The sequence below is a fragment of the Curcuma longa genome, chromosome 2, assembly GCF_044706935.1.
Source record: "Curcuma longa cultivar G26 ecotype Majalengka, Jawa Barat chromosome 2, ITB_CL_G26_1.1, whole genome shotgun sequence".
NCBI classification, from domain to species: domain Eukaryota; kingdom Viridiplantae; phylum Streptophyta; class Magnoliopsida; order Zingiberales; family Zingiberaceae; genus Curcuma; species Curcuma longa.
In genome coordinates this window covers 5,980,216-5,997,085 of record NC_133862.1, presented here as the reverse complement: position 1 = coordinate 5,997,085, position 16,870 = coordinate 5,980,216, and the positions used below count along the sequence as shown (strand labels likewise).

Sequence of the window (16,870 nt, the reverse complement as noted above, 5' to 3'; positions counted from 1 at the left end):
GTGCACAGATCGCTCAGACGACTGCTTGGACAGGATCCTTGCTGGGAGTCGAATCCCTCAAAACCCTAATCGGAAGCATCAGACCCATTCGCAAACAGTGAGAAGAGGGCAAAGGAGAGATCTCGAGCTGTTGCATTGAATCTGAATCGAAGGTGCTCTCTTTTCCGCCGTTCCTCATCGTCTTCGACCACGGTACGAATCTTTAGTACTGGGTTGGTGTTTTGCCGCAATTAGGGTTGCGGATTGTTTCTTATCCTCGCTTTTGTCTCTTCTCTTTATGGATTTAACTGCTTGGTTGGTAGATATGGAGGCATTATGTCGAATCAAGAGTGATGGAGCTACTGCTTTTTTCTCCATGGTGGAGTTGCTGGTGGTAACAGAAAGGCTTCTTTTCCTTTGGCTTCTTCTGGCGGTAGGGGTTCTTCCCCTCTTTTCTCTTTTCTTATGTTTTGATTGAAGTTGAGTATTTGATGACTGACGAAGTTGGTATTTTGCCTTTCCTTAGTCGAGCTACATAAAGATGCGAAATTTAGCTTCTCGCGCATTTTTCCATGTCGATCTAGGGTTTCTTTTAATCGTGTTGGCGTCGCTCAGGGGGATTTGGGGCTTTATCATGATGTATTTTGAGGCGGATTAGGAATGTAGTTTTGACTCCCTCCAAGTAGATTGATCATCTTTTTTGAAAGCTTTCTAGATGATTGTTCCCCTTTTGATGTTGTTTGCTCAATGTACCAAACCATTGAATGCCCTGTTGCTCAACGTATGCTTTCCAAGGTTGATTGTCTGTGAATGGTAAAGTGAACTAGGCTAATCTCTTCTTTATGAGCTGTTTTTTCTGTGATGGATTAGCTTTTGTAGGTGGGTGCACTTCTTCTGAGCATGAGAATAGTTTTGTTCTCGGAGTTATCGGTTGTAGTGTCTCAGCTTGAAGCTACCTTCTCATCATCATGTTGCATTGTTGCACTATCTTAGGGTTTGTTGCCTACCCTACTTGTGGCCACGAATATGTGTATGTCCAACTTGCTACAAGTACTTTGTCTCCAATTAGTACATTGTCAATGAGTAAATACATGTTGTTTGTAGGCACAAGCGTTTGTCAAAGTAAAGGATGCAGGGATAAATGTAGGATTCACGAATCGATCCACATGAGTTAGTCTGCTATCTCCTAAAAATATTTCCTGGGTTCTAAGCTGGAGATGATTTGCCTCGGGTGTTTAGTTTTCAATCCCAAGCATATGCTCACTAATGATTTTTTTCTTCTTCTTTTGTGCTTTCATGTTTCACAATTACAAGTGTCCGATGTTCAACTTTCTTAGGCAAGAATTCTTAGGATCCCCATGTTTCCTTCCTAGGCACAAACTTATTCCTAGAACCCTGATTGAAGTTTTTTTTATTCTTTTTTATGTTTTAAAATTCTATTCTATTTTTTTCAGATAAATTTTTCTAGGTACTATTCAATCATGTTCACTGAGCATATCAATGAAAATGGATGCACTGATATGTTCATCTGCGGAACTTGTCGATAATAATGTGTACTTTTTAGAATGTAATCTGAGAACTATGGATCTGTAATTCTAGATGTTTCTTCAGCATAGACGATAGTGCTTTTAGTTGCCGTTATACACGATTCCTTTATATGTTTCCTTGACATTGTCGACGTGTTCCTTCTGCTAAACTTAAAGTTGGACCTGTTTCAGGTATTAAGTGAAGCTGCCCCCTTCAGTGAAGAGTCGAAAGCTATTTATGGGTAGGTCCTCATAACATACTCTAGTCTTACTTATAGTACTTACTCTACTTTTCCCGTGAAGAATGATTCGAAGAGGCAAACACGAAGTTGTCCCAGAGAACAAGGATGACGATGATTCAGATGACAACGGCGACGAGGATGAGAATGATGAGGATGGAGATGATCCAGAAGACGATGGGGGCGACGAGGATTTCTCCGGAGAAGAGAACGACGATGAAGGAGACAGAGCCAAGGCCAATGGTGAAGGAGGAAGTGAAGAGGAAGACGATGAGGATGATGATAATGATGATGATGATGATGATGATGAAGAGGAAGATGATGACGACGAAGAAGAGGAAGATGATGAAGAAGATGAGGAGCTGCAGCAGCCGCCGACAAAGAAGAGGAAGTGAGGTGCCTATCTGGTCCTTGTAGGGGTTTTCTTTCTTTCCAATTTTGCTAGTGTTGACATGGAAGAAGAATTAGTGCTTGGAAGGGAGTAGATGCACTTGGATATTAGGTAGATAGGGATGACCTCCTCTGTATTTAAACTTGATCTTATTCTGTCTTATGCTACTCTACCTGTAGACATTTGGTACAAGATATTCAGTTATCTACTACTTTGATTCTTGGCATTTGGTTTGAGGTTTTTTACCCCCACTAATCTTGAAAATAGACTCTTTTCTTTTTGAATTCGTCTATCAAGTAAATTCTAAATATAATTCATACACATTTAGAATTTAGAAATAGATCTTTAAAATATTCATCCTATTGGAATTTTAATTCTCTTATTTATTTCGCTGGAAGAGGAAGTGAGAGCAAACGATAGTTCTTTTCTTCAACAAAAAATGAAATTTATCATTTCAATGGTTTTATACGATCAGTTTCATAATTATTTGTGAGAAGGTAAATTGAAAAATTATAATTAACAGAAGATAATTTCCATTTATTTGGATGAGATATATCATAAATAAATAAACAAAATGGCATTCAAAAGGACAAAGAAGTGATCTCTTTCTCAACAATAAATAAATAAAAATGCATCTTTAACTGAGGCAGATAATGCAATTCCAGCAAATACTTTGTTATGAACAAGCAATCAAGATCAATCAAGCAACAATAGCATGTTCAATGTGTCTGCCAAGAACATCCACATAATTATTCCAATAACTTTAGGAAAGATAAATTTCAGCTGATACTGGAAGCCCAGGCTTCCAAATCCAGTCTGGATTATGATGAACACCACACCATCCAAATCACAGCATTTATTACATAAAATTCAGATCAAACTATACTCAATGCAACAAGAATACAATCGGCTCGTCTGTATCCAGGATCGTCGAGTATCACTATTAGTCAGCCACGGGTTGTCGATCTTTTCGTGCAGCTACAAATTCCTTCTTAAGACCAATAAGGTTTCCCATTGCTGAGGTAGGTAAGCATCCTTTTGAAACTGCTAAAGACCTCTTGCTGTTGGGTGAATTACAGATAGACCACCAAGGTGAAAAGCCCATGAATATCTCAAAAACAATTTTTTGTTCAACATGCTTGAGATTTTCCCACAATTGAGCACATTGATCATCTGTCCTCGAGCCTGAGCACCAATGCCATTCTGGAAAGCAAAGAGTCAGCACATTCAAAAGCTTCATTTTTCTCAACTAAACATGTGAAGAAAAAAAAAATACAGAATTTGAATTACTTTTGTCAAGTTATCAAATATTGTTTTCTCAGTAATTTGAAGTAAATTAATGGTGGCTTTCTTTTAGACAAATTTGCTTTGGCAGTATGGTTTGAATATGATTATAGATGTTCTTTATGAATGCCCTACTTCTTTGACATTGATTGGCCTTTCACTTGCAATAGTCTGACTCAGTTTTTTTTGGTGGCCTCTTAGGTTCTAGTATGATTCACATTAATCTTGCCTAATATCCTTTTTTTGCATAGTAGCTAGACAATGTTTCTGTGTCCCATGTATATCCCAACAATTTGGGGTTTGATAAGATGAATCTTACTCTTCAATCCTTTTGTAGTGAAGATGCCAAAGGATATACTCGATGTCATGCTTTTCCGAAAAATCATGATCTTCACGAATTATAGTTTCATAGTTCTCTTGCATTTGAAGCCACGCATTGGGGTCTGAAGGAACTTTTGACTGAGATGATCTTTGCAATCCTTTCTCTAGCTCAATATTCTGCATGGAGAATTTGCAACAAAAAAATAAATTGTAATATACATATACAAAGAACATTAATTACACGCAACAATTCAGTGAGGAAGTGACATTGAGACATAAGAATATTCCAAACATGACTTGTTATGTAATTTTATGAGAATGAGGGACATAATTTGTACTTTTATACTAGTGTATTTGACGTCTCAGGTTGAACATCAAAGAACCTAATGTAAATGGTTAGATACAGAGATGAGAAGGTACATAAATACATGACAATGTAAGATCATATGTGGAAGTACAATTTGAGGGGGCTATGTGAAGAATCTTAACAAGCATGCATGATCAAAGAGAAAACTAGAACAAGGTATTACTTAAGTCAGATGAAGAGAAAGAACAGACATTCAGCAACATAGGCAATGCAGTAAGACTTGACAAATTTTAGCATGCTTCATTCTGAAAACTATCAAGATTGATAAATGCAGCAGCTGGAGCAAATAATAGTGCAATTGCAAAACCTACAAACCATGAGCCAAAAAAGGTACTGAGATGCAAGTTTATACTTTTTTAAGAAGCCGTTGTGCAAGCTCCCGAGATGAGGGAGCCGATGGCCTGTCCATTGGAACAATCATCATCCATCAAATATGTAGACTATGTTCTTCCTGCAGCAGAAATAATAAAAAATAAATAAAGATTTAGTACACATGAAATTTATATTTTCAATTCGATTTAAATTCTTCTTCTTCCCGCGAAGGCTCGATTTGGATTGTTGTTGCACTTCCTTGAACACTATGAAAGCTCGATTTCAATTGTGCACTTGTAATTGTTGATTCGCATAGTCACCAATAATCACCACAGGAACATTTTCCTTCTCTGAAAGAATGAAACCTTCTCGAATCTCTTAGGACGATCTCTACGCCCTCAACTTCGCAAGCAAACTTCATCCAGTTATGGCAATCCTCACACACACGGAGATTCTTGATCACTCGAACAACAACTCTTTTCGTCTTTGCTGAGGATAGTAATGCAAACGAGACAGCCAATCTCTCGCTATGGTTTCTCAAGATTGCCTCTTTCTGAAGCTTGTCGACATCATGGAGAACATATTTTGTCATGGGGACATAGCCGATTCCTCTACACTTATCATCCAACTCGTCAAGCTTCTCGTATATCTCCTTCCTGTTCTCATGGAAATCATCAGCAGCTACAAAAACATGCTTCCTGTTTCCGATCTCTACCCAGCTACATCCAGCCTCCTTCTTTAGCCCTCTTTCCTTCATCAGCCTCCGTATCGATATTGCATCGTTCCACAAGCCAAACGTGGCATACAGATTGGAAAGAAGAACATAAGTAGTTTCATCGTCTGGGTTGGAATCCAAAATCCTTGATCCAATGCTAATGCCAAGATCAAGTTGCCTATGCGAGTGGCAAGCCCCAAGCAACACTTTCCAGAGCCGTAAACGAGATTCGCTATTTTGCTTCATACGAGAAGTTGCTAATTGGACCATAGCTTCACTTTGCTCGAACTGGCCAGATCGACCAAACAAATCCACCATACAAGCATAATGCTCAATGCTCGGTTCGCTTTTACATTGTTTGACCAGCAAACCAAAACATTGCTTGCCTTCTTCGACTAGACCAGCATGCGCACAAGCGGTAAGTAAACCGAGATAAGTGACTGAATTGGGCTGAATGCCACTGTCTCTCATTTCACTGAAGAACTTGAACGCCCCCTTAGCCGCTCCATGATTAGCACATCCTGTGATCATGGCTGTCCATGAGACCACATCTCTTTTCTCCATCCTTTGAAACACTTGAATTGCATCACTCAAGCTACCACATTTCGAATACATGGAGACGAGTGAATTGTTGATGGACAAGGAGCCACTTTGCGAAATTGAGGCATGGAGACATTGCTTTACAGCAAGTGCTTGCAGCTGTTTTCCCAATTCGATGGAGACCATTTTGCTGCAAACTGTAAGAACAATCGACAAGGTTGAAGACTCTAATGGAAATCCTTGCCTGTGCATCTCCACAAAGAGTGCCATAGCATCATGACACAAGTCATTGTTAGAGAGCCCATCAATCATGGAATTGTAAGTGAAGGAATCCAGTTCATCCAACCCCTTAAAGACCTTCTCTGCATCACAAATCCGACCGAAATTCGAATACATAGTTAGCAATGCATTGTACACTGACAAAGAAACCGGCAGCTCAGCTTCTCGTCTCAGCAGGTAGCCATGAATTGCTCTTCCCAGCTTACAAGACACCGAAGAATCATCGGGTGACAATGCACATAGTAGAATGGTCAGAGTATGCAAGTCAGGGCTCAATCCTGAGCTCTGCATTTCTTCAAACACTTGATAGAAACTAGTGAACTCATTGTTTTGAGCATACCCAGAGAGCATGGAGTTCCAGCTAATAACATCAGGACAAGGCAACATCTCAAAAACCAACCTTCCTTTCTCGACGTCGCTGCACTTCCCGTACATCGCGATCAGTGAATTGCCTATAGCTGTTTCCGAATCAAGGCCTGATCTGATTAACCAAGCATGAACCTCCTTCCCTAACATCAGGGACAGGACAGAAGCTATTGCGCTGAGCAAGCTGAGACAGGTAATCCTATTTGGTTTCATAGACATTCTGCGGAAAATCGAGATTGCCGCCTCGAATTCACCATTTTGTACAAGGCCTGAGATGATGGCGTTCCAGGAAACAACATCCTTGGGACACATTGCATCGAAAACTTTCATGGCATCTCCCAAAAAGCCCAATTTTGCGTACATGGAGATGAGAGAATTGAGAGTCTTGGTCGCATCGAGCGACTGGTTCTTGAGGACCATCGCATGGATCGCCTTTCCGATCGCAACCTGTCGGCTCGCCACGCACGCGCTGATGAGGATCGCGAAGGTCGCATCGGTAGGCGCCAAGTGAGCCAACTCGAGCATGGCTCGGAACGAAAGGAAGCAATCTAGGAACGAACCATGGAAGGCGTAGGCGGAGATGACGGCGTTCCACGTCGGCACGTCGGTCTCCTCTAGCACGGGAACTTCGTCGAACACCCGGCGGGCGTCGACCAATCGGCCGGCGGCCGAGTACATCGCGACGAGGGAAGTGCGGACGCCGCGCTCGGAAGAGAGACCGGCACGGACGGATCCAGCATGAAGCTGCTCCCCAAGTCTCCGCACGTCGGGGAGAGCGGAGCACGACTTGAGCAGGCTAGCGAGGGCGAACTCGTCGGCCGACCAGCCAGAGCGCCGGAGCCGGAGGAAGAGCTCGAGCGCCTTCCGGATCTCGCCGCGCCTGGTTCTATCGAGGATGAGATAGGAGAGGGAAGAGCGGCCTCCGGGTTCGCCGGCTTCCGGTCGCGCATTTCGTCGAACAGGTGGAGAGCAAGAAGCCGGCGAGAGTAGCGATCGTATCACAGCCATGCGGCAGCGGTCGTTTCAGAAAAATGTGAACTTTATCTACCAATGTACAAATAAAAGCAGATCGTGGCCGTTGATCTCATGATCAACGCCCCACTTTTATTTGCACATTTAATTTAATTATATTATAGAGAAAATTTTATTATCGACATAAATAGGAAATTCAAAAAAATAAAATAAAATATATTAAAAAATAAATTATTAGATAAACGATTTTTTTTACATTTTTTTTAAAAATTAACTACAGAATTTATAATTCCGTCGCTAATAAATATTTATTTTTTTTATTTATTGGTAAAATAATAATACTGAATTTATAATTTTGTCGTTAATTAGCAATAGAAATTTTTTTCCGTCACTAAAGTGACGTCAGCGATCGAATTTTATACGACGGACGATTTCTGTCACTAATCGGTCATTAATCTTGAGTAGCGACCGAATAACGACGAAAATGATTTATCACTATTTCCTTTTATTTTTGTAATACATGTTCTTCAAATAAATTAATATTAATATCAAAATAGAAGCAAACACAAACAAATAACGAAAGACAAATTTGATCGATCACCAAAATGTTTTTCAATTAATCGCACAGTGAATCGAGAAGCTCGCCATGCATGGACGAGAAGGTTCAATGGCCCAACACGACCAGTTCCTGGTCGAAGTCGAAGGCCTCATCGTCTTCCTCAGGCTCTGCCACCGCCCCATGGTTCTCCGGCACAGCCTCGACGGCCATCCTCGCAGTCGCCGTCCCAGCAGTGGCAGGCACAGGGCGAGCCTCCGCCGGAACAATGCTCAAGTCGATGAAGACCGAGCAGACGAGAAGCACAAGGACGACAGCCGCTTTGAGGGAGGCAGCCATCGTCGTCGGCTTAACGTTCGCCGGAGTTGTTTCTTGACCGCCGGAGAATTTGATTAATACGGGGATTAGGCGAGGAAGAGAGGGAAAGGGTGGAGGCTACTTAAAGGGAAGAGTATTGGTTAATTTTGGAGTTTGACCGAGTCTTTTGCTCCTGATCAATGATGTAAAATGGATCTTTATCCATTGTTCAAAGATTAAAGAGGTTTACATATGATGAACAAAGATAGAATAATTGTATCCTGCTATTGCCAAACTTGTTCGGGTAGGATGCTAATATGCAAATTAATGGATTTGCTATGCTGCGCGATAAATCCATGCGCGACCCGTGCACGACTCCCTGATCCACCGTCGCCGCCTCGCCCACGATCGACACGCCACTCGCCGGTGCTTCGGCCGGCGCCGGATTCCAATCGGATAGTGGCCGGAATCCGACGAATTTGACCGGAAACAACCGCCCCCACTACGGGACCACTGTCGACGACGATCGGGCCGGATTCCGCAGGCCGGTCTTTCCTCGGCCGATCTCCGACCGCGATTTGGTCAGAATCTGACCGCGATTTGGTCGGAAACGGTGCTGCCATTGCCGACCCTGTTTCCGATCGAATTCCGACCACTATCTGGTCAGAATCTGACGCCGGACGGAGAGCCGACGAGCAGTGCGTCGATGCCGCCCGCGAGCCGGTCCTTCCTCGGTCGGTCTTCGGCCGTGATTTGATCGAAATCGGACCGCGATTTGGCTGGAAACGACGCGGCCACTGCCGACCCTATTTCCGATCGAATTACAACAACTATCCAATCGGAATCCGGTGCCGGATGGAGCACCGGCGAGCAGCGCGTCGATCGCGCGTGAGGCGACGACCGATGGTGGCCGGACGGCGCGGTGAGGATCACTGCTGTGGATCGCGAGTGTCGGGCACGGGTCGCGGATTCCTCGTCGCGCAGCGTAGCATTTCTCTGCAAATTAAACTGGACATTTAAGATACTTCTCTGTATGATTAACTGGATAATGGCCAAGTTTTTACAATAATATTTCTTATGATTCTGGATTCAGACAAGTTTAAAGCATATAAACATTTGTTCTTTTACTAAACATCACATTTCTCACAACTATTACTCGAATGTCACTAGTTCGACTTCCCCAGCATGTCTTCAACAGTCATGAACTTGGCAATGCAGGACCCTGATCTGTGCTGCAATGGAAGAGTCATCCACCACTTTGCGAATGTGGAGTCACTGAAGAACACATCTCGGCCTAATTTGCCTTCATTTACCCACCGAAGCACTTCCTGTTCGAGTTCCAGCACCCTTGTTTTCACTTCCGGGAAGGGCTTGTTATCGCCGGTTTCGATACAGAGCTCTTCGACAGATGCCCAGAAGCATGACTCTATGCTGGAGCTAGCAGGCACCCGTTCAGCATGCTCGAGCCATCTCTGTGTGTATCGGTAACGCTTTGGCCTGGCCTTCACCATGTATGGCCCTGTATCCTCATTCTTAGAGTGCCTGTAGTAGTTGGCAATGTCAAGAGGTTCGACCAGACGGCGGTACTGAGTGCCCAAGTTCACCCATTCCTTCCTCCCATCAAATCCATCCGGGAGTTCATACCTTCTCAGCATCTCTACTATCTCATCCCACAGTCCTGCCAGTTCAAGTCTCTTCACATTGGCATTGAAATCTTCCACATCCTTCTGAAGTTTGAAGGTGTCGTAGTAACCTCGTCCGCGAAGCTCGCATGTAGCTCGGTATTCTTTAAGGAAGTTAAGAGATTCTTGTATTTTGTTATAGTTGGAATCGACTTTGGCCTGGTTCTTGAGTCTCTGGTTCTCCCATTCCGTGGCAGCATGTAAATGCAGCCTAGCTTCTGAACTCTAAAATTAACACAAAACACACCAGTTAGGCGATTCACATACGATGTTAACATGTAGAAAGTTTGTATGAACAAAGTTGAAGCTTGTGGTGCCATAGGTCCCCTCTAACACTCCAAGTTATTCATCTAAAGATGGCACATTGCCATACTAATAGTTTCTTTAGACTTGGTAAAGCAAATTCAACAATAACTACAACTCGAAAGAGAAGAATGGACAAGTCCAAGTTATGCATCTAAAGATGGCACATTGCCATACTAATAGTTTCTTCAGACTTGGTAAAGCAAATTCAACAATAACTACAACTCAAAAGAGAAGAATGGACAAGTCCAAGTTATTCATCTAAAGATGGCACATTGCCATACTAATAGTTTCTTCAGACTTGGTAAAGCAAATTCAACAATAACTACAACTCGAAAGAGAATGGAGAATGATGGCACATTGTCAGTTTCTTTAGACTTGGTAAAGCAAATTCAACAATAACTACATCTAAAGATGGCACATTGCCATACTAATAGTTTCTTTAGACTTGGTAAAGCAAATTCAACAATAACTACAACTCGAAAGAGAAGAATGGACAAGAAACTCACCAAATCAATCTCTTTGAGCAGTGTTTCAAGCAATTGGGCCTCGTCGTTAAGACCATCACTGAAGGAGAGAGGAATTGCATCTAGAGAGTGCATGGACACACTGTTCTGTGAATCGAAGAGCCTTTTAATCCTTACTTCATAGAGAAGATGCTCCTCTAAACTCCTCTGAGCAATCTCTTCTACATCCTGTCCCGGGTCTCTTTGGAAGAAGTAAAAAAGCATATGCAAAATGGAATTAGAGTTCTTCAGACAGATTAGTTTGTCATCATCACTGCTATGAAAAGCATAGGTTCCGAAAGGTCGATAAGGAGTAAACTTGACGAAGCCAGTTAGAACTTCGAGCAAAGGGTTTGTGCATCCCATTAGGAAACAGGCCTGATGGTTTGATATGGAAAGAGCATTCCTCAGCACTGTTCTGTAGAAGGTGACCAGGGAGCTCACAGCAGGCTTTGAACTGAAGTGCATTGGTTTTGGACACAGGAAATGCAGAATCCCTTGGAATTCTTCATCCAAATTCGACAGAGGTGACATCAAACAGCGCGGAACTATGTCACCTAACATGACAAAGTGCAAGAACAGGCGAGCCCAATCCTCACGCTGGAGAGCATGAACAAAAACACCATCTCCAACAAGGGGAGTTCCAAATGTGATACAGAAAGGATCAGCCTGACCATGTGAGATGCTGAATTTTCGATTTTGTTCGAGGAACCAGATGGTTGCAAGGACTGCAATTGAGCCTCCGGAAGAATGCCCAGCGAACACGATTTGCTTCTTTTCAGAAGCAGCTCGTTGCACCTGCAGGTTGAAAATTCAATCAAGTGATTCCATGTTGTGCAGGGGGAATTTTTGTTTTTTGAAATTTTCACTGTGGCAAAGGAACAAATAGGTAATGGGCAAGTTTAGCAGACACAACTAGCTTACGATCGGAGCAAGTGATTATTCGCTTCCAGAATCTGTAAAAAGTTGGGATTTTTATTCTCGCTTACAATCACAGAGTGTAAGATCTTTTCAAATTATTAGCCTGAAAGTTCGGAAAAGATGAGAAAAGCTTCAACCGATTACTTCTTGACAAAAATCTGGACAAAAGTTGGGTTTTTTTTTTTAAAAAAATTCAGAAATAGCTCACCTCGGTTGAAAGCTGAGAAATCTCGAGCAGATTCTTGAAGGAGCGGAGAAAGGCTCCGTTGACGGCGGCAGCGGCGTCGTTCCCGACGCTCTTGACGGAAGGGAAGAGGGCGGCATCGACGTCGGCTTCACCGAAGTGGGAGCGGGCGCCGGGGAGGATCCAGTCGTCGGCGGACCAGGAGGCGCTAAAGGCGAAGACGGCGGAGTCGGCGGAGTGGTGGCGGAGGAAAGGGGAGGAAGGGGATTGGTTGGCGGCCATGGAGAGGGAGCAGCAGAGGGGGATTAGGGCTCGCCATCTGGAGTCGCTGAGCATGGTGCCCACGAGGCCGTCGTGAGAGCTCTCCTTCTTCGCCATTTTCCTACCAGATCTCACTCATTCGAAGTCGGAGGCCATCGGAGAAGGAGAGGATGAAGGAGAGCTGAGAGTTACTGCGTTTCTTCCAGCAAGTGGGTCCGCTAGTTGACTAAGGTGCATGGCGTTGACTAACTTTTATTTTAAAAAATTATATAAATTTTAATTATAAATTTATTTTTAAATTTAAATAATAAATTTTATTTATAAATTTATTGAATTCTTTATGATAAAATTTTTTTTATTTGAGCACAATTTCCGATTTTTAATAATAATTTTAAGGTTTAAGAGAGAGAGAGAGAGAGAGAGAGAGAGAGAGAGAGGAGGAAAGAGGAGGAGGAGGCGATGGGTTGCTCGTTCTCGGGCCTCAACGCCCTCTACGACGCCGTCAACGGCGGCGGCGAGGTCTGGATCAACGACAACCGCTTTCGGATCGTCAGGCAGCTCGGCGAGGGCGGCTTCGCCTTCGTCTTCCTCGTCAAAGAGGTCGTCGCCGATGGCAACTCCAGTCTCGCTAAAAAGAAGTCGATCAATCGCTCCCACATCTCAGGTCCGCCCTACATGCCTTCACGCTGCACTTTCCTTCTTCGAAACCGAATCTTGATTTTAGCTTGCTGCGGTTGGTATGCTGATCGGCTGTTTTTTTTCCCTGGTTCCGAAGTTGTTACTTATGCTGTATAATATGCTCCATTTTCGGAATAGCTGGTTGGATCCGGTAAAAATTGCAACTCGTTGAACGATCTGGATGACTGAAGATTTTTGGGGCAGGTTATTTACTTGTAGTGTACAATAATGCGCAAATCTTATGGTTGATTCTTTTCTTTAGATGATGGAACATACGCCATGAAGAAAGTCATCATCCAGACGGAGGAGCAGCTGGAGCTGGTTAAGCAGGAGATCCTCGTCTCATCCCTGTTCGATCATCGTAGTTTGCTTCCTCTCATTGATCATGCCATCATTCCTGTTAAGGTGCTTACGTTTGATTTAGGTTTAATTTGTTCCGTGGTTGTTGCTTCTTGATGAATCCATTTTAATGGTAAGGGAGGTCAGTTAAATGTATTTGTCATACTCTTGGATTAGTATTATTAGTTTTAAGTATATTGCAATCAGATTCCTTTTCTGAGGTTGCAAACATGTGTATTACCTGTTGGGCTGGACTATATTCCAGTTTCATATGCTTGTTAAACTCTCGATGACTAATTAAAGCATTTCTAATGCCATCCTCCTTGCAATCCTGCTGATCATATGTGAGTAATAATTACTTGATTTGATAGCAAACCAGTAGCTACTCAAGAAAAATTAAACAAACAACACCAATCTGATTATCTGGCTCGTAGTGTCATAGATCTGATTGACCGCCACAAATCTGATTATCTGACAAACCATGTCGTAGATCCATTAGACTGTCATAGACATTTTGTTTGCCTTTTTTTGGCTTCTCAAGTTAAACAAATGCATGCTCATTCTATGAAGTTTAAGTTTCTCTATATCAAATTCTTCTTCAAATGCTACAATATGATCTCTTGGATGCTATGAAATTAAGACAATATTACAATAAACACTTGCTACAGTGCATTTGGATTTTTTGCAAGATCTCTGTAGATAGAAGTTCGTTGACATATGGGTTGTTATCCAACCATTATATGCTTGCTAGCTATCATTTAAAATTTTACTCTGTAGATAGAAGTTCATTGACAAATGGGTTTGTTGGCCATATGGACTATTCTTGAGATTTTTTCTTATGAACTTATAGGACACTTTGTGCTAAAGAGGTTTCTCATGCTGTTTTTTTTCATTATGCATCTTTAAATGAAATATGCATTCAATGTGATAAGTTGTAGTATTGCTCTATGGATTTGCATATAGGGTACACAGGATGGGTCACGAAAGCATGAAGCTTACTTATTGTTCCCTGTTCATCTGGATGGAACTTTACTTGACCTGGCTAAAATTATGCAATCAAAGAAGGAAATTTTTCCGACAATCACAGTTCTTCACATTTTCAGACAGGTAAATTTATCTTTTGTTCATCATTTTTGGTTCATTTATTCTCAATGTACATAACCTACAAAGCTGCACTTCATCAAAATTTATTCAATTGTCAAATGCATTTGGTTTTGATCAGACATCATTCTCCTTGGCACCTTTTTAATTGCTTAGATTTGTAATTTTGTTCCTTTTATACTAAGTATAATGTGTTTTGGTGATTTTTATCCATGTGTTAAAAGCATCTGTTGTCTATTCTCCTTGTGTTTTGGTGATTTATCTTCCATTCCTTTTATAGGACAAAATATGGACAGATTAGAACATGATCTATTGTCTATTCTCCTTATGTTTCTGTGATTTGTCTTCTGTTCTCTTTATAGGACAAAATATGGACAGATTAGAACAGGATATATTGTCTAGTCTCTATTTTGCCTAAAAAATCTTGACAAAGAAGGATATGAAGTTAGATCAAGGTGTTACTAACAACCAGATTGAAATAAATCAAAATAAGTTGCATTTTTACTGGACCATTGACTTCTTCCGAAATGTACAACTGTGGATGGTGAACATGTTAATAAGATAGCAAAAATTACTTATTTTTTATTTCTTGAGCTAATCAAATTTAGTCACTGAACTGCAACTCATACTGGAAGCTACAAAATGGTGTACATTTCTATGATCAAGTTCTCATTGTTTTCATGCACCAACAGCTTGCTTGCCAAGCTTTTGGCATCTTAGCCTCTCTCACATAATATCTGTAATTGTTTAGGCATATAAAGGTGCTTGCAACGATTGCATATTCTAAACACGGCTAGTTGTTTTTCTCAAACTTCTATTGTTATATAATCTTCTGTTTTAGTAATTTTAGCATTGTATTTTCATGTATGAATACCAGTATGACATATTGTCTTTTATTTATGTGCAGCTTTGTGATGGTCTGAAACACATGCACAGCTTTGATCCTCCATATGCCCATAATGACGTAAAACCAGGTAATGTTCTCATAACGCATAGGAAAGGGCAACCACCTATTGCTATTTTAATGGATTTTGGAAGCACACGGCCGGCAAGAAAAGAAATTCGTTCAAGGTCTGAGGCATTGCAGTTACAGGTATGAATAAATTTACCCTCTAAGAAGTATTTGGTTTGAACATTATACATTTTGTGTTTGCTCTAGCAATTACATTCTGTAAAGCATTGAAGTTTGAAATAATGAAGATCTAATTTTCGTATGCTCAAAATGATTTGGTAATCTCTTGCTTCAATTTTTTTTTTTAGGATTTATGCTCTTGCTGCAGTCACATTTTTATTTCCATCTTCTACTAACTTTGAAGTTATGTTGCTAACAAAAAGTTGACAGACAGTTAAGCCTATTTTTTGTTTGTTTGATGTATGTCTTCTAGGAGTGGGCTAGTGAGCATTGTTCAGCACCTTTTCGGGCTCCTGAGCTGTGGGACTGCCCGAGCCACGCGAATATTGATGAAAGGACAGATATATGGTCTCTTGGATGTACGCTGTATGCAATAATGTGAGATATTTTACATCCTATATTTCCCTTCTTTTTCATTGTGTTTTAATTTTTTTTTTTTTACATTTCTTTCAACCTAGTTCAAAATGTGTTCATTTAGTTGTCTATCGGCATTTACTTATCAGGATCTACTATTTGAGCCCCGGAAAAGTACAGCATTGGCACATATAATTGCCAATTAAGCATTTGATAAACTAGATGTATAGTAGCATATAAATGAACAAATTGTAGTTCCTAAAGAAACCTTCTTATCAAACAGGAAGCCATCAAATAAGATTTACTGGTTGGGTGGCAATACCTATACGCGTCTCAGCTAGTTCTTTCTACATTATTTTTTGCTCGAGTACTATTTTACAGTTGACTTAAATTCAGCTGTTCTGGTTACCTGCCTGATGATTTATAAAATGTTGCGATACATGGTTATTAAGGGATCATAATCTTCATGGTCATATCTTTATTTCTTTCTAAAGCCTATAACAGATCAGCTGTTGGTTCTTGGTAGGTATGGCACCTCACCTTTCGAGCATGTGCTTGGCGAATCAGGAGGTAGCTTACAGTTAGCAGTCATGAATGCCCAGATCAAATGGCCATCTGAACCAAACCCTCCTTACCCCGAGAGCCTCCGCCAGTTTGTCGCATGGATGCTACAGCCCCAACTTGCAGTCCGGCCAAACATTGAAGATATAGTCATCCACATCGACAAGCTCATATCCAAGTTCTCATCCTGAAGTGTGAACTATGGAAAATTTGTTTGTGGATTAGCCTTTTTGTAAGTCTCTCTTCTTCTTCTTTTTTTCGTTTTGTTTTATTTGGCTTTTATGTGATGAAATTTGGTACATTCAATGATAAAGATGCTGTAGTTCCAGTATAGCTTGACAATTTGTTATGTTTGTCACTAGGCCACTAGATAGAACAATTTGTGTTTGTTTGTTTGTTTGTTTTAAAGCTGAATTAGATGGATTAAAACTCATATAATTTGAATTAAGTTGGTTATTTATTCCTTAATTGCCTCTTGGAAGAAGAGGTTTAAACAATGAGATACCTTTCAGCGCAGATTACCGCTTTCCGAAAAACCACCCTCCGAAGAACAATTGAATGCTTTGAGTTCTAAATTTTGAGCCTATTTACCAGTCAAAGTGATAGATAGTAGAGAGTTACAGTTTAGTTTTGTATGATGTATTGAACTATTGTGCCAGTGTTGTTGAGTATAGGGGGATCTTTGAGAGTTATTTCAGCTTTGT

At 41.2% G+C, this 16,870-nt stretch overlaps 4 protein-coding genes across 5 annotated transcripts; 2 read left to right on the top strand and 2 right to left on the bottom strand.

Moving 5' to 3' along the window:
* The first annotated feature begins 43 nt into the window (after positions 1 to 43).
* Positions 44 to 2,354, top strand: LOC141822190 (uncharacterized). Of its 2 annotated transcripts, none has more exons than XM_074709624.1 (4): positions 44 to 192; positions 303 to 412; positions 1,698 to 1,747; positions 1,809 to 2,354. In XM_074709624.1, exons 2-4 carry the CDS (start codon positions 305 to 307, stop codon positions 2,137 to 2,139), a joined length of 489 nt encoding a protein of 162 aa, XP_074565725.1. In that variant the 5' UTR covers positions 44 to 192; positions 303 to 304; the 3' UTR covers positions 2,140 to 2,354. The 2 variants fall into 2 exon arrangements, with proteins under 2 accessions (XP_074565725.1, XP_074565724.1); XM_074709623.1 differs by having other exon boundaries at positions 303 to 418.
* Positions 2,355 to 2,882: 528 nt separating this feature from the next.
* LOC141821880 (putative pentatricopeptide repeat-containing protein At3g15130) lies at positions 2,883 to 7,327 on the bottom strand. The gene is made up of 3 exons (XM_074709255.1): positions 4,460 to 7,327; positions 3,739 to 3,917; positions 2,883 to 3,338 (listed from the first exon to the last, which is right to left on the bottom strand). Exon 1 carries the CDS (start codon positions 7,325 to 7,327, stop codon positions 4,736 to 4,738), a length of 2,592 nt encoding a protein of 863 aa, XP_074565356.1. The 3' UTR covers positions 2,883 to 3,338; positions 3,739 to 3,917; positions 4,460 to 4,735.
* A 1,843-nt stretch (positions 7,328 to 9,170) lies between these two features.
* Positions 9,171 to 12,169, bottom strand: LOC141821342 (protein EDS1-like). The gene is made up of 3 exons (XM_074708756.1): positions 11,765 to 12,169; positions 10,639 to 11,433; positions 9,171 to 10,051 (listed from the first exon to the last, which is right to left on the bottom strand). Exons 1-3 carry the CDS (start codon positions 12,116 to 12,118, stop codon positions 9,311 to 9,313), a joined length of 1,890 nt encoding a protein of 629 aa, XP_074564857.1. The 5' UTR covers positions 12,119 to 12,169; the 3' UTR covers positions 9,171 to 9,310.
* Positions 12,170 to 12,444: 275 nt separating this feature from the next.
* Positions 12,445 to 16,564, top strand: LOC141821740 (uncharacterized). Its single transcript, XM_074709091.1, has 6 exons — positions 12,445 to 12,665; positions 12,942 to 13,084; positions 13,982 to 14,125; positions 15,027 to 15,212; positions 15,505 to 15,629; positions 16,132 to 16,564. The coding sequence occupies exons 1-6, from the start codon at positions 12,461 to 12,463 to the stop codon at positions 16,355 to 16,357; spliced, it is 1,029 nt and encodes a 342-aa protein (XP_074565192.1). The 5' UTR covers positions 12,445 to 12,460; the 3' UTR covers positions 16,358 to 16,564.
* Positions 16,565 to 16,870: the final 306 nt, after the last annotated feature.

Bases quoted from the DNA above. Each gene is read 5' to 3' on its own strand.
- LOC141822190 (XM_074709623.1), top strand. From the start codon at position 305: ATGGAGGCATTATGTCGAATCAAGAGTGATGGAGCTACTGCTTTTTTC. The intron at 419-1,697 runs GTTCTTCCCCTC...GACCTGTTTCAG, and splicing joins GGCTTCTTCTGGCGGTAGGG to GTATTAAGTGAAGCTGCCCC. The intron at 1,748-1,808 runs GTAGGTCCTCAT...TTTCCCGTGAAG, and splicing joins GAGTCGAAAGCTATTTATGG to AATGATTCGAAGAGGCAAAC.
- LOC141821880 (XM_074709255.1), bottom strand. From the start codon at position 7,327: ATGGCTGTGATACGATCGCTACTCTCGCCGGCTTCTTGCTCTCCACCT.
- LOC141821342 (XM_074708756.1), bottom strand. From the start codon at position 12,118: ATGGCGAAGAAGGAGAGCTCTCACGACGGCCTCGTGGGCACCATGCTC. The intron at 11,434-11,764 runs GTGAGCTATTTC...TTCAACCTGCAG, and splicing joins TTTCTCAGCTTTCAACCGAG to GTGCAACGAGCTGCTTCTGA. The intron at 10,052-10,638 runs GTGAGTTTCTTG...TGTTAATTTTAG, and splicing joins TGCTCAAAGAGATTGATTTG to AGTTCAGAAGCTAGGCTGCA.
- LOC141821740 (XM_074709091.1), top strand. From the start codon at position 12,461: ATGGGTTGCTCGTTCTCGGGCCTCAACGCCCTCTACGACGCCGTCAAC. The intron at 13,085-13,981 runs GTGCTTACGTTT...ATTTGCATATAG, and splicing joins ATGCCATCATTCCTGTTAAG to GGTACACAGGATGGGTCACG. The intron at 15,213-15,504 runs GTATGAATAAAT...TATGTCTTCTAG, and splicing joins CTGAGGCATTGCAGTTACAG to GAGTGGGCTAGTGAGCATTG.